Source organism: Chelonia mydas, chromosome 11 (genome assembly GCF_015237465.2).
Source record: "Chelonia mydas isolate rCheMyd1 chromosome 11, rCheMyd1.pri.v2, whole genome shotgun sequence".
Lineage (NCBI taxonomy): Eukaryota > Metazoa > Chordata > Testudines > Cheloniidae > Chelonia > Chelonia mydas.
The window spans coordinates 722000-744797 of NC_051251.2; the positions used below are offsets into that span (position 1 = coordinate 722000).

The 22798-nt window shown below is 52.3% G+C and overlaps 1 protein-coding gene across 2 annotated transcripts; it reads right to left on the minus strand.

Annotated features, from left to right (window-relative positions):
- Window positions 1-531: 531 nt before the first annotated feature.
- Window positions 532-22705, minus strand: LOC114019664. Of its 2 annotated transcripts, none has more exons than XM_027823040.3 (3): window positions 22450-22705; window positions 8630-9437; window positions 532-2033 (listed from the first exon to the last, which is right to left on the minus strand). In XM_027823040.3, the coding sequence occupies exons 2-3, from the start codon at window positions 9373-9375 to the stop codon at window positions 1286-1288; spliced, it is 1494 nt and encodes a 497-aa protein (XP_027678841.2). In that variant the 5' UTR covers window positions 9376-9437; window positions 22450-22705; the 3' UTR covers window positions 532-1285. The 2 variants fall into 2 exon arrangements, with proteins under 2 accessions (XP_027678841.2, XP_037769025.1); XM_037913097.2 differs by having other exon boundaries at window positions 876-2033; window positions 8630-9434.
- Between the last annotated feature and the right edge of the window lie 93 nt (window positions 22706-22798).

Here is a 22798-nt window from a genome sequence, read left to right on the forward strand (position 1 = left end):
TTCTTAATACACATTGAACTTAAACAGCTGAGCCAAAATTGTCAAATTTTCCAAAATTGTCTTCTGGGCTGAAACCAAAAATGGAAAAATTGGTTAGAAAGAAACAAAAAAACAAAACAAAACAAGAATGCTGGGGGACAGACTGAGGTTAAGAAGCAAGTTGGAACTTCTAGCTTGCACTATCTACCCCTGTCAAGGTTCCTTCCTCACTCTGAACTCTAGGGTACAGATGTGGGGACCTGCATGAAAAACCCCCTAAGCTTATTTTTACCAGCTTAGGTTAAAACTTCCCCAAGGTACAAACTATTTTACCTTTTGCCCTTGGACTTTCGCTGCCACCACCAAATGTCTAACCAGGTTTATTATTGGGAAAGAGTCGTTTGGAAACGTCTTTCCCCCCAAAAACCTCACCAAAAACTTGCACCCCCCTTCCTGGGGAGGGTTTGATAAAAATCCTCACCAATTTGCATAGGTGACCACAGACCCAAACCCTTGGATCTTAAGAACAATGAAAAAAGCATTCAGTTTCTTAAAAGAAGAATTTTAATGGAAGAAAAAGTAAAAAGAATCACCTCTATAAAATCAGGATTTTAAATACCTTACAGGGTAATTAGATTCAAAACATAGAGAATCAATCTAGGCAAAACCTTAAGTTACAAAAAGACACAAAGACAGGAATATCCATTCCATTCAGCACAGCTTAATTTCTCAGCCATTTAAAGAAATCATAATCTAACGCATATCTAGCTAGATTGCTTACTAAGTTGTAAGACTCCATTCCTTTCTGTTCCTGGCAAAAGCATCACACGGACAGACCCAGACCCTTTGTTTCTCCCCTCCTCCAGCTTTGAAAGTATCTTGTCTCCTCATTGGTCATTGTGGTCAGGTGCCAGTGAGGTTATCCTAGCTTCTTAACCCTTTACAGGTGAAAGGGTTTTTCCTCTGGCCAGGAGGGATTTTAAAGGTGTTTACCCTTCCCTTTATATTTATGACAACCCCTGTTACCATTTTAATTGTGGAAAAAATCTTTAACTACAGCTGCTACTAAGAAATTCGGTGACTAATTTTAGGACTGGTTTTAATATGTGTAAAATGTAATAATCATGAGTGTGCATAAATAAAAAGAGTGGGATCTGGGAGTGGGGATATTCTGTAGGAACGTCACTTTTTCTAGGCATAAGTGCAGGATGATGTGGGGTGCTGAATCCCTCCAATCCCTGTGGAAGGCAGTGGGGATGGACGTTCAGCATCTTGCAGGACTGAGCCGCTGATTTTTGCCCAATATTCACTTTTGTGTACCTGCGGTTAGGGCCGTGCACATTTCGTTGACTTCGCCAATCACTTGCTCCATTTCATTGACGGCTTCTCGGATGTTAGCTGCCAGCTCTGTTTTTGCACCATTATGGAGTTCCGCAGAATCCTTTGCTACAAAGAAAACATCTAACCCCAGGGTGACAACTGTTAGAATGCGGGTAGCAGCTCCAGCAAATCTTGCAACTTTACCAGCATTAGCCAGGAGCTGACCAGCTTTGACCATTTTCGGGATGTTAAGAGCAGCTCGTCCTGCCCCTGCCCCTATCTGTGCAAATGGAAACATAAAATCACTGTTTCCATAACTTTCCAAGAATTGTATATGTTCACAGATGATTTCTGTATCCTTTTTGATGTTTCCCAGCTCGGCCTGACACTCCTGTAAGAGTTTCTCTACTGTCTCCTTCTTGGCTTTACTTGCCACCATATCTGTGGTGGTTGCGACTGCACTGGTCAGTCCCCCTGCTGTAGAAGCAGCAAGCCCTACAAGAGAGAGACTCAGAGATGCTCCAAATGTAAAAGGAGCGAGACAGACGCCTGCGATGGTCGTTATCCCCCCGGCAATTCCCACTGCCCCTCCAGCAACGTTTGCTATTGTCGCTCTTTTGTGGACCGTGTCAATAGCATCTGCAGTTTCCCGAAGCTCATGGAAATGTTTCTGCAATCTGTCTCTTGCCCTCAGTAATGACTGCACCACTTCATTGATCGTCTTTCCTAGAGAACTGACAGAAAAGAGAGAAAAATACAAAAATTAGGACTTGTCTACACTGGGAAGTTTTATCGCCAAAAAATGCCTTTTGGCGACAAAACAGCTAGAGCATACACACTGCAATGGGACTTTTGTCGCAAAAGACGCCCAGTTTTGGCGAACAAAAACTTCCACCCCATGAGAGACTTTTGGCTTTTCCCCTCCCTTTATTGTCGACAAAGAGCCAGTGTTGATACTGCGGATTGTTTTGTCGACAGAACTGGCTGCTGCCAGACTCCCACAATGCCTGCCCTGATCGCTCTGCCCAGTGCTGTGATCTCTGCTGCCCGGCAGGCATGTGTCCCTGCCCTTTCAAAGCTCCCGGAAGTATCTGTGTGCGGCTCCCTCTGGGGAGCAAACAAAGAGCAAATCATTGGACTGCTCCTGTTCTGTCTGGCACTAGGAACACAGCAGCAGCGGGACGGGGACAGACTGGGGTGCTGCTTTGCCATTCCTCAGCACGGAGAGCTCACAGAGCTACTCAGGATGCTGCTCTCGGCAGCTGAGGGGGCGGCGGGAGAACTCGGAGAGAATCCCAAGATGCGCAGCGCTCAGCTCTTCCTTCCCACAACACTGCACTGTGGGATACATACCCACAGTGCACTGCTCACCCTGTCGATTATGGTGTCCCCAGTGTGGACATGATCTGTCGACTGAGGGAGCAAGTGTGAACACCCTCTGGCGATTTGTTTTGTCGACTTTTGGGTGTCGACATAAGTTTTCTCAACAAAACTTGGTAGTCTCCAGGTCTAAAATCCCTGCTTCTGCACCTTCTTGTGCAGTCTTGACATGCTCCCATTGACTTCCATGGGAGCTGCATCCACTTACACCAGGGCTGAGTTTGGTCCTTGGTGACGGGTGTGTATTGGTGTGTATTGGCTGTCTTGACCTTAGAGTACTCCAGCGCCTCCTGCTGATTGAGGTTACGATATGCGGATTAAGCTGGGCCAGTTAAGTAAGGGACTAAGATAGCAGCTGTAACATGGGCTGTGTAGGCAAACCCTTAGACTCAGGTTTACGTTTGTGCTACTGAGGGATTAGAAAGCCAAGGGGATTCTGCTCAGGCTGGATACAGGACTTGGGCAGGCAGTGACCAGACCAGCTGTTTTGTTTCGTTAACAGATCTGAAAGGGGCTCACCTGGGAAGCACAAAGTTGAGCCACTAGGGAACCATGCTAAGATTCTGCAAGGTAATAAATTAATAAGACTTTTTAAAGACTTTGACGGTTTGTACCCCTATGTTCACCCCTTTTTCAGGATTATGATAAATTTTGTACACAGTATGCCTTGTGAGGTGTCATTTGAAAACTCATAATTTGCTGATCATTATTATCCAGGTAAAATGTGTGTGACAACACCGTATGTAAAGTTATAAGATTCTACTGGAGACAAAATCATTTACTTGTGACCATCATTCTGTATGGCTCCTAAATATCTTGTAAAAAATTCCCAGCCAGGGTCTGTAATCCATGAAGTGTCTCACTTCCTGGGCTCAGTTGATCTCACCTATGAGGAGGCCAGTACCTATGCGGGCTGCAGAGGGTCAATAGTAATAAGCACTCCACTGTCTACACTGCCACTGATTCGCACTAAAACTTTTATCACTCAGGGGTATGTTTTTTCACACCCCTGAGCAACATAAGTTTTAGGGCTGAAAGTGGCAGTGTAGACACAGCCTAATTGTTTTAATGTTCTCAGTGTACTGACAGGTTTCAGAGTAGCAGCCGTGTTAGTCTGTATTCGCAAAAAGAAAAGGAGTACTTGTGGCACCTTAGAGACTAACCAATTTATCTGAGCATAAGCTTTCGTGAGCTACAGCTCACTTCATTGGATTCCACAGTATGCATCCGATGAAGTGAGGTGTAGCTCACGAAAGCTTATGCTCAAATAAATTGGTTAGTCTCTAAGGTGCCACAAGTCCTCCTTTTCTTTTAGTGTACTGACAGCTACCTTACAAAAGCTGATATTGATCATGCTGTATATGACCTAAAATAGGCTTGGCAGAACCCACCCTGCCTCCCCTGGAAAGAGAGAGCAAATTCCCACAATGGCATCTACCCTGCTGTGCAGGGAAGGGAATTTCTAAACATTATAGGTGACAAAGATGACTGGAAGTGTATCAGTCAGCACAGGGGAATTCGATATTAGACCTCATCCTAATATATAGAGAGGAATTGATCACAGGACTCAAAGTTAATGATAGCTTAGGTACAAGTGATCATGACTTGATCACATTTATAATGTACAAGCAGAATAAACCCGATGAAGTGGGCTGTAGCTCACGAAAGCTTATGCTCAAATAAATTGGTTAGTCTCTAAGGTGCCACAAGTCCTCCTTTTCTTTTTGCGGATACGGACTAACAGGGCTGCTACTCTGAAACCAGCGATAGAGACGTAAGCAGAGTCAGGATGAGCTCTACCCTGACATCTGGTGGCGAATTGTGGCAAGTTGTGGAAAAGAACTTCAGGGGCTGATCTTGTTTGCATAGGCACACCCACCCCACCTAGCATGAGCCCACAGCAGCCCAAGTGGTCACTTTGGCTGCTGTGGGATCCCCAGTTTCTGTATTATTGAGGCAGGAAGAATAAAGTGTGGTTACCCTGATTATGTGAATCAAGGACAGTGGAACTGTTTTATGACAGAGGGACTCGCCATCAACTAAGTAGCACTCGCTAGACAAGGGACATCGGTTCCAAAACCTAGTGAGGTGAGAGAGGTATTTGTACTTGGTAGTGTGGACTTCTTTTGAGGGTCTGAAACACCAGTTGCACTGTCTCCTCTCTCCACTGTGGCATATCAGAGCTAATTTTGATTCTACTTGGAGTCTAGTGACAGGCTGCTGAGCTGAATTCATGTTGGGTCAATGGTGCACAAGTACTGAGGCTCTCCTGCTATGAGCTGAAATTACTGAGTGCTGTGTTAAGTGTGGGGGAGGGCCCCTGAATATATATTGCTGAGCAGCTGGTGGAGCAGAGCAGTTTGCAGGATGACTGGTGGTGAGCGGAGCAGTTTGTGGGATGACAAGCAGAGTGGTGAGCGGAGCAGTTTGCGGGGTGGCTGGAGTGGCTCGTGGTGCAGGCTCCAGCAGAACTCCACGGGAGAGGTGGGGCGAGGTGGGGCAGTTGGCCTTGGACCATGTAAGGTGCCCCATAACACCCCCATTTTTACTCAGGCTGGGAGGTAAGACTGCAGATAAACTTTTGAACTCTGGGGCTGCACTGACCAGGGACAGAGACTTTTGGGTTGTTGGACTTTTGGGACTTTGGGTGATTTTGGGTTGCTGGACTCAAGAACCAAAGGGAAAGGACACTGCCCAATTTGCTGGGGTGGGTCTTTGCTCATGGTTTGGTTTATGAGCCCTAGTTGTGGTGTTTTCCCAATTTAATGTTGATGTCGTTTACCTCATGTTATTAAAGATTGTCTGCTACTCTGAGATTCTGTGCTTGCGAGAGGGGAAGTATTGCCTCTTTGAGGTGCCCAGGGGTGTGTGTAAGATTTTCCCAGGTCACTGGCTGGGGGCTCGAGCCGGTTTTGCATTGTGTTGTTGAGAGGGAATCCCTATGTACTGAACCCAGCCCTTGCTGCTATCAACTCGGCCTGGCAGAAGGGTTACATATATACATGGTGCTTTACTAGGACCAGTTTCACAAAGCTGAAAACAATTATGAGCCAAATCAGCTGGAAGAATTTAATCAGAAAAATGTGAAAGATAATTGGCAATTATTTGAGGACACTTTACTAGATGCCCCAAAAGCCCCAATCCCACAACTGAGGAAAAAGGCCGTGGTAGGTTGTGTTTTTATTTATTAATTTTTTCTAAACTGCTTTCGAGCGGAAGTGAAGGCAGCCATTTATATATATGTATATATACACAAACACAACAAGTGGAAGAAAGTAGAAGTTGATACTAATATCTATAAATCAGAAGCTAGGAATGATAGAAAATTGATAAAAGAAGCCAAAGGCCACAAGGAGAAATTTATGGCCAGCAGACATAAGGACAAGAAGAAGAAGCTTTTTACACATATTAGGAACAAAAAAGAATCCTGACAATGGCAGTGGTGCATTACTAGATAGAACGGGCAAGTAAATAAAAGGCAAAAGTGTTCAATCAATATTTCTGTTCTGTATTTGGGGAAAAAACCAGATGATGTAGTCTCATCATATGGATCACTTGTAAGCTGGGTGCAAGCAAGCAATCTGAGTTTTAATATGGCTAAATCTAGGAACAGAGAATGCAGGCTATACTTACAGGATGGGGGACTCTCTCCTGGGAGGCAGTGACTCTGAGGAAGACTTGGGAGTTGGTTTGCATAATCATTTGAACATGAGCTCCCAGTATGATGCTCTGGCCAAAAGAGCTAATGTCATCCTGGGATGCATAAACACAGGAATCTTCAGTAGGAGTACAGAGGCTACCTCTGTATTTGGTACTGGGGCAACTGCTGCTGGAATGCAGTGTCCAGTTCTGGTGTCCACAGTTCAAGAAGGATGTTGATAAATTGGAAATGAGTTCAGGGAAGAGTCACAAGAATGATTAGAGGATTGGAAAAACCTGCCATATGGCGATAGATTCAGGGAGCTCAATCTATTTAGCTTAACAAAGAGAAGGTTCAGGGGTGACTGGATCACAGTCTATAAGTACCTACATGGGGAACAAATATTTGACAATGGGCTCTTCAGTCTAGCAGAGGAAGGTGGGAAATGATGCTATAGCTGGAAGTTGAAGCTAGACAGATGTTTAATGGTGAGAGTAATTAACCCTTGGAACAATTTACCCAGGGGCATGGCGGAGTTTTGGATCCAAGAGATCAGATTTTTTTTTTAAAGCTCTGCTCTAGGAATGATTCTGGGGCCGGTCTCTGGCCTGTGCTACGCTGGAGGTCAGACTAGATGATCACAGTGGGCCCTTCTGGGCTTGGAATCGCTGACTAAGCCAGACTCTTATGAGGCAGAAGGAGAGAGGAGACACAAAACCGTTTATTTCCATCACTCTCCATCATTTCTTAAATAAACCTTCTTCTGTTGTATTACAAGCACTGTGTGGTTTACAGGAGCAGGAGTTTCAGGTAGAACTGGGGCACGTGGCTCCTCTGGGGGCAGAGACTCTGGGGTTTCTGTGAGTATCCAGTGTCAGGGACTGGGGATCACAGGGGAGCGACTCAAGGGGGCTCGGGGAGTGAGGTGAACGTCCTGCTAGCCTGCAATGTGAGGAGAGGGCTGGCATAGCCCAGAGAAGAGCGTGGAGCAGCTAACGAGCTGGTGGTGTTAGCGAGTTAACAGCCAGCCCCCACAGGCCAGGCTCCTCTCGCTAGGGGCAGGGGTTCACCAGGTGACTCGGCTGCGAGTGCCCTGGGAACCGTTACAGAGGCCTTGGGATTATTGCACTGAGGCAAGTTCCCAGGGAATGTGACAGCGGAAGGCAGCGCCGTGCTGACAGTGGGTCCCTGGGGAAATCTGACCCAGATCTCGCTCTGCCCTGAGCTGACAGAAAGGCTTTGCTGGCTTGGCTTTGAATCCTGTCCCCAGGGGACCAGGAATCCTGGCTGGGAGGAGAGAGCTTTCCTGGTGGTTCATCACCCAGCAAGGGGCTTCAGGACCAGCCAGGGCCCCGCTTGCTGCTAGCACAGCTGGCTCCTCTGAGAGGGTTCGACTCCGACACTCACCCAGGTAGGGGAGCACAAACAACCCCCGCCCCTTGAAAATTAACTTAAAAAAAAGAAACCAGACGTTCAGATTTGTGGGGCCCAGGCCTGATCATCTCACACCTCAACCCCTGTCCTCTCATCTCCGGCCTCGCAGCCAGCCACCTTGCCCCTCAGGTTCATTCAAAACCCTCCTGCTGGGATGAGCTTCCTGGCTCCCTGCTCCAACCACATCACCCCCGTTGTGTCACTCCCCTGGCTCCCTCTCCTCTCCCATGTCAAACCCCAGCTCCTGGTCTGTGCAGGGTGGGCCCTTCCCTGTTCAGCCGCCCGCCCCCTGAGTCAGTTACAGTTTTTATCACAACACTGACCCCGGCCTTCCCTCTACCCATTACTTCATCCCTTACTGCCTGCAAGTCTTTCATCCACAAGCACCTTCATACCTTCTCCTAAATGCCCACCTCGTCCTCTTCAATCCCTCCTTCAGTTTTACCCCTGCCATGGTGCCCAGTCAAACAATGGCTGTCGGCTGGCAGCGGCTGGCCTGAGGAAGGCTGAGATGTGTGAGCTATGACGTGGAGCCGTGAGCAGACCCTCGGCTAACGTAACTGGCACAGCGCCGTTTACTGCTCTGGAGCCAGGCTGGGCTACGTCAGCTGAGGGCCTGGTGCATGGTGTTCATTTTACTGTGACTGTCTCCTCTCCCCCCTTGCCCAGCTTGTCTATTTCTACCACCTATTGGTACCTTATAATCCTGGATTGCGAGCGCCCTGGGGCAAGGGCCGTCTCTCCATGATGAGTACAGCCCCTGGGCCCATGGGGACGCAATCCCTGCTTGGGGTCCCTAGGCACCACGGCCATACAGTTAATAGGGAGGGAACCACACAAAACATGCACTGCCCATGGGAAAGGAGAGCTGCTTACCTGTCCCTGAAATTGCAGGCAAGAAACTCCTCAGGCACAGCGCTCTCACAAACTGAGTTCTCGGCTTTTTCCCCACAGCAGGAGTATCGTCCATTCTCGTATCTTCCTTTGTGATTTAGGGTAATTTCAAATTCATACTTGATGTTGTTAGCATTTAATACTGCTTTCGCAAGGGGTTTCAGATCTGGGGCACTGGGGTCTGATTTGCTTTTTACCAACTTCCCTCTGCAGGCAACATAGATACTCTCCTTGGAATAGGTGATATCATGTGTCCCCAGGAAGTGAGACGCTTCATGGATAAGAGTCCCTGGCTGAGAGTTTTCTCTAAGATCTGTAGAAAGCTCCCAGAATGGCTTGCACAAATACACTGTTTTGTCTCCAGTCATTGGATAAACATATGCAACCCATTTTTCATTGGTTCGATCCTCCATAAACTTCACAACTTCCAGCTCTGAGATGAGGCCTCGAACTAACTCTTCTGTCAGTATCGCATGGCGTTCCATCCAGAATTTGGGATGTCTGCTATCACCGAAAACCAGATCCTGGGGCTCCTCCAACAGCACTCGGTCCTTCTTCTTCAGGGCATCCCGCAGAATCTCCATTGCTTTCTGCTTTGAGGCTTCTGCAGTTTTTCTCTTTTCTCCAGTTAGGGGTGTGTGGTTACTGGAAAAGTAACTTGCTTTAACAATATAGCACGTTATTCCTGTTGGTGTCATGCTGCTCACGAATATTTCCTGGCAACTCATCTTTGCGCCTCTGGAGCACGTTCACTTCAGCCAAGAGTAATTCTCCAGATGAGTTCTCTCTGCTAAAACACAAGATTTGGCTTTGATTACATTGCCTTTTGAGGTAAAGTGTCCGACACATTTTGATTCACTCTAATGGGAACACAGGAAACACCCGACCAGATCAGACCAGGTGTCCATCTAGCCCCTTCTTCTCTCTCTGAAACTGGCTGGTACCAGCTGCTTCAGGGGAAGGGGCAAGAAAACCCCCTAATAGACAAGTACAGAATAATTCACCCTTAGAGAGAATTTCTTCCTAACTCCAGGTAGTTAGTGCCTGGGTGACTTGTGCCCTGAGGGGGAGGGTTTAGATCCCTTCCAAACATTGGAAACTTGGTTTTGTGTTTTCAGTCTCTCTCGTGTCACTGTGGAGGTGCTGGCCGTCTGTCTGATTCTCCAGTTCTCCTCCGAGTCCCACACATGACAGCCTGTGGCCATGAGCTCTACAGCCGAGTTGCGTGTCATGTACATGGGTGTCCGTGTGTCAGTTTTACCTTTTCTTCCCTCCGCTTCATCGCGTGTCCCGTTGTTCTTGCATTATGAGAGGGGGTAAAGAGAAGCCCTGGCTGACCTGCTCTCTGCCATTCGTTAGTTTGTACATTTATCATTGTCTCTGTAAACTAAACAGCCCCCTCGCTTTACTCTCTCCTCACACAGCGGGTTTCCCAGACCCAAGTGATTTTGTTACTCATCTGAGCCTCCTTTATGTCTGCTCTATCCTTGGTGAACAGAACTGGGGACAGAACTGAACTGAGGCCTGGTCTATACGCCAAAGGCAGGTGACATCAGCCAACTTGCATCAACCTGGTTACACATTTATCGACACTAACATTTGCTCCTGCTGACGAGAGCTCCCGGTTTCAGAGCTGCAGTAACACTGCTTCCCGAACGGCGAAAAGCCACGGTCACCTACTAAGGTCACCGCAGTGCGAGGGCAGACGCTGCATTACTTGTGTCCCCCAGCCACTGCCCCACAATGCCCCGGGCCCCGAGCCAGTGGCCCTTCTGAACGCCACTGCCCAGGGGCCAGACACTGGAAGCCTGTCCCCACCTTTCAGAACCCCTGGGTGTGTTTGAAATGCTTTTTCCTGATGGCCCACCTTGGCGAGCACACTTCCCTGCTACCTTCGTGTGCGTCCTGCCCTGCTGGCTTCACACCCACAGAGCTGCTCCATGAGCTGCTGGCGGGAACAGGGAAGAAGCCTTGGATCTATTCTGCCTGCGGGGGAAAAGGGACTCTGCAAGTTCAGTCACGGAACAGCCATAGCAGGACCGACTCTACTTGCAAGATGCAGAGAGAGTCACAGAGCCAGGGTTAGGTTCCCAGGCTTCCTAAATGAGGAATGGGCTTCCCAAAAGCCAGCACCCTGGGTGGGGAGCCAAGGAGCTAGCCAATGGCAGATGCTGAGGAAAGGGGGGTGCTCAGCCCTGCTCCTCGCCTGGCGTTTGTCGCCCAAGTCCGGGCTGCAGGGAGGCGCCTCCCTCTGGGTGGGATTCACAGCTGGGAGCCCGGGCCTGGGGTCAGGCCCCTAAGCTGCTGTTTGCAAGGAATGTGCCAGCAGCACACACCGTTAACCCAGGAGTTAGCGCACTCACCCAGCACGGGGGGAGATGGGTTCAGTCCCCCCACCCCCGCTTGATGGGGCGACGGGATTTGACTCTGGATCTCCCCCCTCACAGGAGAGAGCTCTCACCCCTGGGCCCCAGGACAGGCTGATGTGGGGCTCTCCTGTTCCACTGCGTAGAAACGTTTAAAGAGTCACTGAGCCGGTGACCATGACGCTATAGCCCTGGGGATGGGCCACTACCTGGGAGGGTCAAGTTCAAGTTCCCCTGCTCCAACGAGTCGTTAATTACTTACGCCCGTCGCCCAGTTGGAACAGCTTCCACAGGAGAGAGTGAGGGAGATCCCCATGAGAATCCCCCCAGCCCAGTGATTCGGGCCCCCGCATCCCGTTGTGAATCTCACCCGAAATGTTTTCTCTGATTTTGATTTGATATCATTTAATATCAAATACAAGTAAAAATGAAACGCTGTGTGTATCAAACAAACATTTCTGTCCCAGAACTGCATTTTTCAAAACTTTCAGACTTTTGTGAGCAATTCTGCTATTTTGGCTTCTTCTTCTGGTTCTGAATGAAAACAACTTTGGAACTCTCAGAATTTCGGGTTTCCACCAGCTCCAGGCTCGTGGGATGATGCTGGTGAGTAGATACAGGACACCAAACTAAGGGTGACAGGAACCTTAGTTCCAGCACTCCCTGAGTTCTGAGTCCTTGGCTTTGTGACTTTACTAATGTTCTTATAATGCATCTTGTATGGCTGCAATATGGGATAAATACCCTCCTGCTTCAGACCATGAGTCGAACATTAACTGATCGGGCGGGGGAGGGGGGTAGTTAGGAAGGACCCACATGTTTGAGCAGGTTATTCCGTAATTATTCCTCTGAAGCAGCTGGTACTGGCCACTGCCAGAGATGGGGCACTGAGCAGGAGCACGGATCTGGTCCAGCAATGTGCATGTTTCTCTTTAGTGTCTTTTCTCTCTCTCTCCCCTGCTTCCTCTGGTGAGGCCTCTCGGTCTCAACCCCACTCTCACAGATGACACTAAGCTGGGAGGAGTGGTAGATACGCTGGAGGGTAGGGATAAGGTCCAGAGGGACTTAGACAAATTGGAGGATTGGAACAAAAGAAATCTGATGAAGTTCAACAAGGACAAGTGCAGAGTCCTGCACTTAGGACAGAAGAATCCCATGCACCGCTACAGACTAGGGATCGAATGGCTCGGCAGCAGTTCTGCAGAAAAGGACCTAGGGGTTACAGTGGACGAGAAGCTGGTTATGAGTCAGCAGTGTGCCCTTGTTGCCAAGAAGGCTAACGGCATATTGGGCTGCATTAGTAGGAGCATTGCCAGCAGATCGAGGGAAGTGATTATTCCCCTCTATTTGGCTCTGGTGAGGCCACATCTGGAGTATTGCATCCAGTTTTGGGCCCCCCACTACAGAAAGGATGTGGACAATTGGAGAGAGTCCAGCGGAGGGCAATGAAAATGATCATTGGCCTGGGGCACAGGACTTACGAGGAGAGGCTGAGGGAACTCGGCTTGTTTAGTCTGCAGAAAAGAAGAGTGAGTTTGGATTTGATAGCAGCCTTCAACTGGCTGAAGCGGGGTTCCAAAGAGGATGGAGCTCAGCTGTTCTCAGTGGTGGCAGATGAGAGAACAAGGAGCAATGGTCTCAAGTTGCAGTGGGGGAGGTCTAGGTTGGATATTAGGAAACACTATTTCACTAGGAGGGTGGTGAAACACTGGAATGGGTTCCCTAGGGAGGTGGTGGAATCTCCTTCCTTAGAGGTTTTTAAGGCCAGGCTTGTGTTACCAAGCAGCCCTGTGTTCTTGGGGAACCAGGGCGCAGGACCCCGCCTGTCGGACTCATGAAAGACCTGCCCCCCCAACCTCAGCCTCTGCTTGAACCAAAGCCGATCAGAAGAAAGACTTACGAAAAGCAATGAAAAGGCCGTGGGAGACACACCTCAACTCCTGGGACAAGGGTGACAATTAAGGAAACTCCCCTAGCCTCATTTGCATGGAAGATGGGACAGGGAGGCATCTCCAAAAGCAGACAGAGCGGAGACCAGAGATTCCAAGGCACGACCCGCAGGGAACTCTGGGACCAGCGAAGCAGGGAAGCACGGCACGAGGGGGGATCTCTGCTCCAGATGTCAATGAACCCAGCCTGCACCCACCCAGCTCAGCCGTTATCAGACCAATTCTAGTAATAAATCCTTGATTGGGATCCTGTCACACAGTGTGGGGGAGTCTGGGGCCTGCACCCCTCTTCCTGGGAGTCACTGTGACTCTCAGCCAGCCAGTAAAACAGAAGGTTTATTGGACAATAGGAACACAGTCTAAAACAGAGCTTGTGGGTACAACCAGGACCCCTCAGTCAAGTCCTTCTGGGGGGCAGGGAACTTAGACCCCAGCCCTGGGGTTCCCTGCATTCCACCACCCAGCCCAAAACTGAAACCAACCCCCCAAAGCAGGCTCTCTCCTCCAGCCTTTGTCCAGTTTCCCGGGCAGAGGTGTTACCTTCCCCCTCCCCATCCTGGCTCAGGTGACAGGCTCTCAGGTATCCCATCCCCAGTGAAACTCCCCTGCCACATTCCCAGTTCAACACTCCCCCTCCCTGCTGCGTCCCATCTCTCCCCCCTTTGAGACTGAATTGAGCGGGGTCACTCTGACCAGTGACCTGGGGAAGTTCGGGGCCCCCTCTCCGGGACAGCGCATCCGCTATCAGGTTGGCACTTCCCTTCACGTGGACCACGTCCATGTCGTAATCCTGCAGGAGCAGGCTCCATCTCAGGAGTTTGGCGTTGGCTCCTTTCATCTGGTGCAGCCAGGTCAGGGGAGAGTGGTCGGTGTAGACGGTGAAGTGTTGCCCGAAGAGATAGGGCTCTAGTTTCTTGAGGGCCCTCACCATGGCCAGGCACTCCTTCTCGATGGCCGCGTAGTGTTGCTCCCAGGGTAGCAACTTCTTGCTCAGGTACACGATGGGGTGTCTCTCCCCTTTTCATCCTCCTGCATTAACACCGCCCCCAGTCCCGTGTCGGAGGCGTCGGTGAACACCACAAAGGGCTTGTCAAAGTCTGGGTTTGCCAGAACTGGGCCACTGACCAGAGCCTCCTTCAGCGCGCGGAAAGCCTCCTGGCACTGCTCGGTCCAGACCACCTTGTCTGGCTTCCCCTTCTTGCATAGCTCAGTGATGGGGGTGGCTATGGCGCTAAAGTGGGGCACAAATCTTCGGTAGTATCCTGCCATCCCAATAAAGGCTTGGACCTGCTTTTTGGTGTGGGGAGCGGGCCAGTCTCTGATCACCTCCACCTTGGCCGGTTCCGGCTTTAGGCGGCCGCTCCCCACCCGATGGCCCAGGTAAGATACTTCCGCCATCCCCACCTTGCACTTCTCCGCTTTTACAGTCAGCCCAGCCCCCGGGAGTCGGTCCAGCACTTGTCTAACCTGGGACACGTGGTCCTCCCAGGTCTGGCTAAAGACACAGATGTCGTCAATATACGCCACGGCAAAACTCTCCATCCCCCTCAGGAGCTGGTCCACCAGGCGCTGGAAGGTGGCCGGCACTCCCTTGAGGCCGAAAGGCAGGGTCAGGAACTCGTAGAGCCCCAGAGGGGTGATAAAGGCCGATTTCAGCCGGGCATCTGCATCCAGCGGCACTTGCCAGTAGCCCTTTGTAAGGTCCATGGTGGTAAGGTACCGAGCTCCTCCCAGCTTGTCTAGGAGCTCGTCCGGCCTGGGCATGGGGTAGGCATCAGATACAGTGATGGCATTGAGCTTCCGATAGTCCACACAGAACCGGACCGACCCATCCTTTTTGGGGACCAGCACCACCGGCGAGGCCCAAGGGCTGGCCGATGGCTGGATCACCCCCGATGCCACATATCCCAGACCTCTCTTTCCAGGTCCTGAGCAGTTTTCCCTGTGATTCAGAAGGGGGAGCATCTTATCGGCAGGTGCGACCCCGTCTGCACCCGGTGTACAGTCAGATTAGTGCGTCCAGGCTGGTTGGAAAACAGCTGTCAGTACGGATGCAGCACCCCCCTGACCTCAGCTTGCTGGGCAGGGGTTAGCTGATCCGAGAGGGGAATTGTTTCCAGGGGGGAACCAGCTCTGGTCCCAGGGAATAGATCTACTAAAGGGTCATCTCCCTGCTCCTCCCCCTGTCCACACACGGCCAACACCACATTCCCCCTGGCATAATATGGCTTCATCATATTCACATGGTACACCCGGCGGTGGTGGGCCCGGTTCGACAGCTCCACCACATAGTTTACCTCATTGAGCTGCTTGACAACCTTGAAAGGGCCCCCCCGGGCGACCTGTAGTTTGTTCTTTGTCACGGGGATGAGAACCATCACCTGATCCCCGGTGGCGTAGGCCCGGGCCCGCGCCGTGTGGTCATACCAGACCTTCTGCTTCTTCTGGGCTCTGGCCAGATTCTCCCTGGCCAGGCCCATGAGTTCAGCCAGTCTCTCTCGGAAGATCAGGACATACTCCACCACTGACTCTCCATCGGGAGTGGCCTTCCCCTCCCATTCGTCTCTCATCAGGTCCAGGGGGCCCCTCACCTTCCTTCCATATAACAGTTCGAAAGGCGAAAGTCCGGTAGACTCCTGGGGCACCTCCCTGTACGCGAACAGCAGGTGAGGTAAGTACTAGTCCCAATCCTGCGGGTGCTGGTTCATAAAGGTTTTCAGCATCATCTTTAGCGTCCCATTGAACCTCTCCACCAGCCCATTGGACTGGGGGTGATAAGCTGAGGCCCAGTCGTGCCGGACCCCACATTTCTCCCACAAGCACCGGAGCAGGGCCGACATGAAGTTGGAGCCTTGGTCTGTCAAGACTTCCTTGGGGAACCCCACTCAGCTGAAAATGGTCAGGAGCACATCTGCCATGGTGTCTGCTTCAATGGAAGCTAAGGGCACTGCCTCGGGGTAGCGGGTGGCAAAATCTACCACCCCCAGAATATATTTCTTCCCTGACCCGGTCGTCGTGCTGAGAGGTCCCACGATGTCCATGGCCACCTTCTGGAAAGGCTCCTCTATGATGGGCAAAGGTCTCAAAGCCGCTTTCCCCTTGTCCCGGGCCTTCCCCACCCTCTGACAGGGGTCACAGAATTGGCCATACTGCCGGACCGTGGTAAAGACACCGGGCCAGTAAAAGTTCTGTAGCAACCTCTGCCGGGTGCGCCGGATTCCCTGGTGCCCTGCGAGGGGGATGTCATGGGCCAGGGACAGGAGCTTGCGGCGGTACTTCTGGGGGACCCCCAGCTGCCTCCTGATCCCACAGGACTCCCCTTCCCCTGGGGGAGCCCATTCTCGGTACAGGAACCCCTTCTCCCACAGGAACCTCTCCTGGCAGCCTCTCCTCATGGTCCGTACCACACTGAGCCTGGAACTCAGTGGTTGGGGAAGGGATGGGGACCGGTTCCCCCTCACTGGCCGGGTCTGAGGCCTCAGCCTTTCTGAGCCATGCCCCTCGGCGCTCCCTCCCCACCAGGGAACGGTCCTGCGCCTCCGGTGTGGTACCCTTCCCAAGGTCAGGGTGCAGTGCCCCTCGCCGGCTCTGGCTACGGGTCACAACCAGGGCGGTCTGGGGCTTGCTTGGCCAGTCCTCTAGGTCTCCCCCATCAAAACCTCAGTGGGCAAATGGTGGTGTACCCCCACATCCTTGGGGCCCTCCTTGGCCCCCCATTTCAGGTGTACCCTTGCCACAAGCACCTTAAATGGGGTCTCGTCCACCCCCGTCAGGGTCAGGTAGGTGTTGGGCACCAGCCGATCTGGGGCCACCACCTCGGGCCGGGCCAGCGTCACCTCCGCCCCCGTATCCCAGTATCCATTGACCTTCCTCCCATCCACCTCCAGGGGAACAAGGCACTCTCTCTGGAGGGACAGCCCCGCGCCCACCCTGTAAACTGAGCACCCTGAGTCCGGAGCATCTGGCCCTCTGGCGGGGCTGTCCGGGGGTACTCTTCCCTCCTGAGCAGGTGGTAAACTGGTAGCCCCCCTTTCCTGGGTCGTCTGCCCCTCGTCCAGCTGGGTCCCTACCCAGTTAACCCTGGGTAGGTTGGGTCTGCTCAGTTTGTCCCTGAGCCTGGGGCACTGGGTCCATACGTGGCCTCTCTGGCCACAGTGATAGCAGCTCAGGTCACGTTGGTCCCCCCGAGCGGGTCGGAGGGGCCCGACGCCAGGCGTTCCCCTTGGGAGGAGGTTCTCCACATTTCCCCGCTGGGAGGCCCCATGGTGACTCTCTCTCTGCATCGGGGGGGGCCTGTTCTTTTGGGATTCCTCCCGGCTACCCCCTGACCGACTGTTCACAAACTCGTCAGCCAGCTGCCCTGCATGCTGGGGGTTCGCAAGCTTTTTGTCCACCAGCCACAGCCTCAGGTCGGAAAGGCACTGTTCATACAGTTGCTCCAGTACGATCAGGTCAAGCAGGTCCTCTTTAGTTTGGGCCCCCGCTGTCCACTTGCGGGCATATCCCTGCATCCGGTTGACCAGTTGTAGGTAGGTGACCTCAGGCATTTTACGCTGACTCCGGAACCTTCTCCGGTACATCTCGGGGGTCAGCCCAAACTCACGGAGCAGGGCCTGTTTGAACAGTTCATAGTCCCCTGCCTCCGCCCCTGTCATTCGGCTGTACACCTCCACGGCTTTGGGGTCCAGTAAGGGGGTGAGAAACTGGAGCCAGTCTGCAGGGTCAACCCTGTGCAGCTCGCAGGCATTCTCAAAGGCCGTCAGGAAGCTATCTATGTCCTCCCCCTCCTTCCGCTGGGCCAGGAAGCACTTATCAAAGCTCCTTGCAGTCTTGGGTCCCCCCTCACTCACCGCAGCCGGGGCCTCACTGCTCCTCAGCCTGGCCAGCTCCAGTTCATGCTGCCTCTGTTTCTCCTTCTCCTGACATTCCCTCTCCTTCTCCTGACGTTCCCTCTCCTTCTCCTCCTGCTCATGCTGACGTTGCTTTTCATGATTTTCCATCATTTTCATCTCCCTCTCCCATTCCAGCCGCCTCCGCTCCAGGGATGGGGAGCTCTGCCGGGAGGATCCCCTGCTGGCTGCCGGGGTCAGGGTGCCCTCAGTATTCGCTGGGCTTCCCCTAACCCCTCCCCCAGGCCTAGGTAGGGAGGGTCTCGGGATGTCCTCGGCAGCAGTCTGACCCCTCCCAGCCCGGTCAGGTCCCTGGGCCCACGCTGTGTCCACCGGGCGGCTTCCCTTAGGGAGAGGGATCGCTTGGATGACCCGGATGGATGGACAATCAGCTTTTCCTTGGTGGACCTCCCAGTACGCAGCCCCCTCTGCCTGCACAGCTCCACCAGGTCGCTCTTAAGGCATTTAGCGTCCATCTCCCTGCTGGCCACTCGCAGGCCGGGCAGCTTTCCACGGTTTCCAGGAAAAGCCCCTAGTGTGCCAGTCCTTCTTGAGGTCACCACCTTTTTGCCAGGGTCGAGCTGCAGACTCCTCCGCCCCTGGGACCGCTTGCTGCAATCCCCCGGGGGACCCTGTTACTGCAAAAGTCCTTCTCTCTGGTCACACACTCCCAGGGGTTAACCGCCCCCTGAAACCGTCTCTCTCTGAATCTTCAGCACGCCTGGTCCCCGTCAATCCCCCTTCGTTTTACTGCTCCCCAGTCACTTGCTGCAGGAAGCGCCGTTCACGCGGTGCAGTAGATTCCACCGCTGCCACCAGTTATCACGGAGTGGGGGAGTCCAGGGCCTGCACCCCTCTTCCTGGGATTCTACATGACTCTCAGCCAGCCAGTAAAACGGAAGGTTTATTGGACAACAGGAACACAGTCTAAAACAGAGCTTGTGGGTACACCCAGGACCCCTCAGTCAAGTCCTTCTGGGGGAGCAGGGAGCTCAGACCCCAGCCCTGGGGTTCCCTGCATTCCCCCACCCAGCCCCAAACTGAAACCAACCCCCCCCCCAGCAGGCTCCCTCCTGCAGCCTCTGTCCATGTTCCTGGGCAGAGGTGTTACCTCCCCCTCCCCCTCCCCCTCCTGGCTCAGGTAACAGGCTCTCAGGTCTCCCATCCCCAGTGAAACTCCCCTGCCACATTCCCAGGTCAACACTCCCCCATCCCTGCTGCATCACAGATCCAAAATAGTGAAGTTCCCTAATTGCATTGTGAGCTCCCTCCAAGGAACACCGCCCAAAGCCAGGGGTGATCAGCTCCCATGTCTAGCCTGAACAAACCAACCCTGGTATCCTCCCTTGTTTACACATCAACAAATGTTGTGTTCTCCCTCAAACCATTGTTGTTTCTCTACAAAAATCCCTATCTATGCTCCAGTAAGTGTGCTGATGCTTGGATCCACAATCCGCATCAGTCCCATGGGGACTTCATCTTCTCCTGACGGATCGTGCTGGGGGCTCTGCCTGACTCCAGCACTCCGGACCCTCAGTTACCACCACCAGCCGGGACCCCCGATCGATTCCAGCTCACGGAGGGGTAAGAACCCAGCTCGCTCTCGCTCTAGGTGCAGCCTTCGGACCCTGACTGGTGTGATCAGTTACAGTTTTGTAAACCTGACTTCTATAATCAAGTTTATGTTAGATATAATATTATCCCTGGCTGGGATGATTTAGTTGGGGATTGGTCCTGCTTTGAGCAGGGGGTTGGACTAGATACCTCCTGAGATCCCTTCCAACCCTGATATTCTATGATCCTATGACATAACTGGTTTGTTTGTTTGGCTTCCCTATGGTTATTACCTGGCACTAAATAACTTTCATGATTAAGCTGGTTGCCCCTCTCTCTCTCCCCCCACCTCTCGTGGGTGTTTTTTGGTTTCCGCATTCACTCTGCAGCAACGCTCCTCGTACCTAAGCTAAAAGGTCCCTGCAGCGCCCAAAAATCCTGTGGGGTTTGCTCGTCAAGGGGGTTACGACCAGAACAATTGTAACGGGAACGTGGGGTAGAGATGTGCTTAATCTAGGACATATGAGCGTGGCAGCTTGGAAGTGCTGCTCGACCCGGCCTGCTGAGCCCAGGGACGTATAAGGGGTCAGCTTGGGAGTGCTGATTGACCCGGTCCCCTCAGACACACTCTGTCAGCGTGTGTGTGTCTGTGTGTGTGTACGCGCGCGTTCGTGTTCATGTTCATGTTCGTCTGATGCTGGGGCTGGAAGAACCCAGCCCTGGGGAACCTAGGTCCTGCAGGAGGGAACTTGCAGCCGGGAGAAGCAGAGCCCCGTATGAGAACACAAGTGACACAAGCAGTACACTGATAGAGTTACAGAACTTCCCCCCCCACCCCGCGAAGAGTTACCCTAATAAATGAGCGTACCCCAAAGTAACAGGCAAAGCTGGTAACACTTGACAAAGTCCTGGCTGGGATGGTTTAGTTGGGGTGGGTCCTGCTTTGAGCAGGGGGTTGGACTAGATGCCCTCCTGAGGTCTCTTCCAACCCTGATCTTCTATGATTCTCTGCCCTGCTGTCCCAGTTCTGTGCTCTGCATACAGCCATAGATTCATAGAGTTTGGGACTAGCAGGGATGATCAGATCACCTAGTCTGACCTCCTGTACAGCCCAGGCCAGAATATTTTGCCCAGTTACTCTTGCGCTGACCGCCAGGACTTTGTGTTTGACTAAAGCCTCCCGCAGAGAGGCCCCAGGCTGGACGTGAAGCCACCAGGAGCTGGAGAATCCAACCCTTCCCTTGGGGGCTTGTTCCAAATTGGTGCCTTATTTCTGATTTCGGTTTGTCGGGCTGCAGCTTCCAGCCGTTGGCTCTGGTTCTTCCTGTCTCCGCTAGATGAGAGAGCCAGAGCCCGTACCTGCTGGTATCTGCCTGGGGAGGGGCTTCCACACTAATCAGGTCACCTCTCACTCTGCCTCCTGGTCAGCTGGAGAGACTCAGCTCGTTGAGGCTCACACCGTACAGCCATTTTTGCAGCCCTCGAATAATTTCTGTGGCTCTTTTCTGGACCCGTCCAAATTTTCAAATGTTTTTTTTTTAAATGTGGAGCCCAGAGCTGGATGCAGGATTCCACTGCCATATTCCAGGTAAAATCACCTTCCTGCTCCTACTCGCTTCTCCCCTGCGTATCCAGCCCAGGCGGGCACTGGCTCTTTGTGCCACTGCCTTGCACGGGGAGCTTATGGTCAGATGCTTCTTCACTCTGACCCCTACGTGTTTGTCAGCGTCTCTGCTTTCCAGGATACAGTCCCCCAGTCTGTAGGTCTGGCCTTTGTCCCTTGATCCTAGATATATGACCCTGTACTTGGCTGTATTAAAACATATTTTGTTTGAATGGACTCAGCTTACCAAACAATCCGTACAGCAACCCCAGGGCTCTGCCAGTACCCCTGCACCATGACCCACAGCACCTCCTGCTATGCATGTCTGTGACCCACGGACCTCTCGGTGCCAGCTGGCAGAGGGTACAGGGCACATAGGGGTATAGGGATCCCCTGGGTTCACCGTCGGGGTCATGTAATGTCTGCCTGAAAGTCTGTGTCACACCGGCCATCGCAGTCATTGTGAGATGTAAGTGCGGCGAATATGTGGGGACATCTGTATATCTGCTGGAAATTGTGCTCTAGCCTTGTGGGTAAAGGCAGGTCACTCAAAGGGAGCGTGCGGTGAGACAAGCTGCTCCTGACAGCAGGTGGGAGACACTCATCTCCCCGGTGGGCCCTTGGGTTTTGTGTCTCACAATAGAAGTCTGCTAATGTACCGAGTCAAATGCTAACAAAGCGCCGGTGGAGGCCGTGGAAGGCAATGAACAGGAAGGGGTAAACAGCAGCAGTTGTGGGCGATGACCCTGTTTTCAAATGAAGATTGAAGGTTTGGTCTGATATTTCTGGGGGTGCAGAGAGACGCCCTGCCGGTCCTTCAGTCCGTGAGGACAAGCTGCCGGGGGCTTGATCTTATGGGAGGGGGCCTCCGCCGACCTGCCAGAGCACTGGGCAAAGGGCTTGGGGCGCTGTCCTGGAGAAGACGGGGGAAGGTCCTGTGAGTTAGGGGTAGGCTCTGGAAAGTGGGTTATGGTTTTGTTTCATATGAAACCATTTGCGTCAAATATTCTTACTCACTGTCACGTGAATCTCTGTTCTTTGATAACAGATTTAGTCCTGTTTTCACGGTACGGAGCTATCTATAGCCATAGCCAAGTGCTGTGTTACGCGGAGCAGTGATTCCAAGTTGAATCTTCTAAGCTGGTGCGTGCTGCTCCTTTGGGAACAGAGGGTCTGAGGCCAGGTCTACACCACAGACTTATATCGGTGTAACTACGTCGCTCAGGGGTGCGCCCTCCGCCCCCCTCCTTCAATGAACCACTCAAATCCAAGAACAGGGTTTAATTTCCCTTTTCCAAGAGAGCAAAGGAGGGAGTTTTTAAAAAAGTAACTCGTGTGTTTTGAACTAAGGAGCTGCCAACTGGCTCTGCCAATTCCCTGCCCTCACACCCGGTCAGTCCGGAGAGGAGCGAGGCATCGCTGAGCTGGGCTCTGTACTCACCAGATGCTGCTGAGTTTCTGCCACGTCTGGTCTCTCACTTCCGGGGCTGCAGCGACGGCTGTTCCATGTCCACTGAACGATCCAATGCAGCTCGGGTTAAATGCTGGGTTGCAGAATGAGAGAGGCCCAGTGGGGCACGGTGCTGTTTGCTGATCGCTTGTCCCAAAAGTGATGTGGGATCTTCCCTACGGTCTCCTCCTTATATAGAGCTTAGTCCTTTCGCCCCCACAACAGCAGGAAATCCCTGTGATGTTACACCTTTCGCTTTTGGTTTCTTGCTGCTGGAAAGTCCCGTGTGGGGCCAGTTGTGGTAAGGTCACAGGAATTGCTTTCTATTGTATTACAGGAA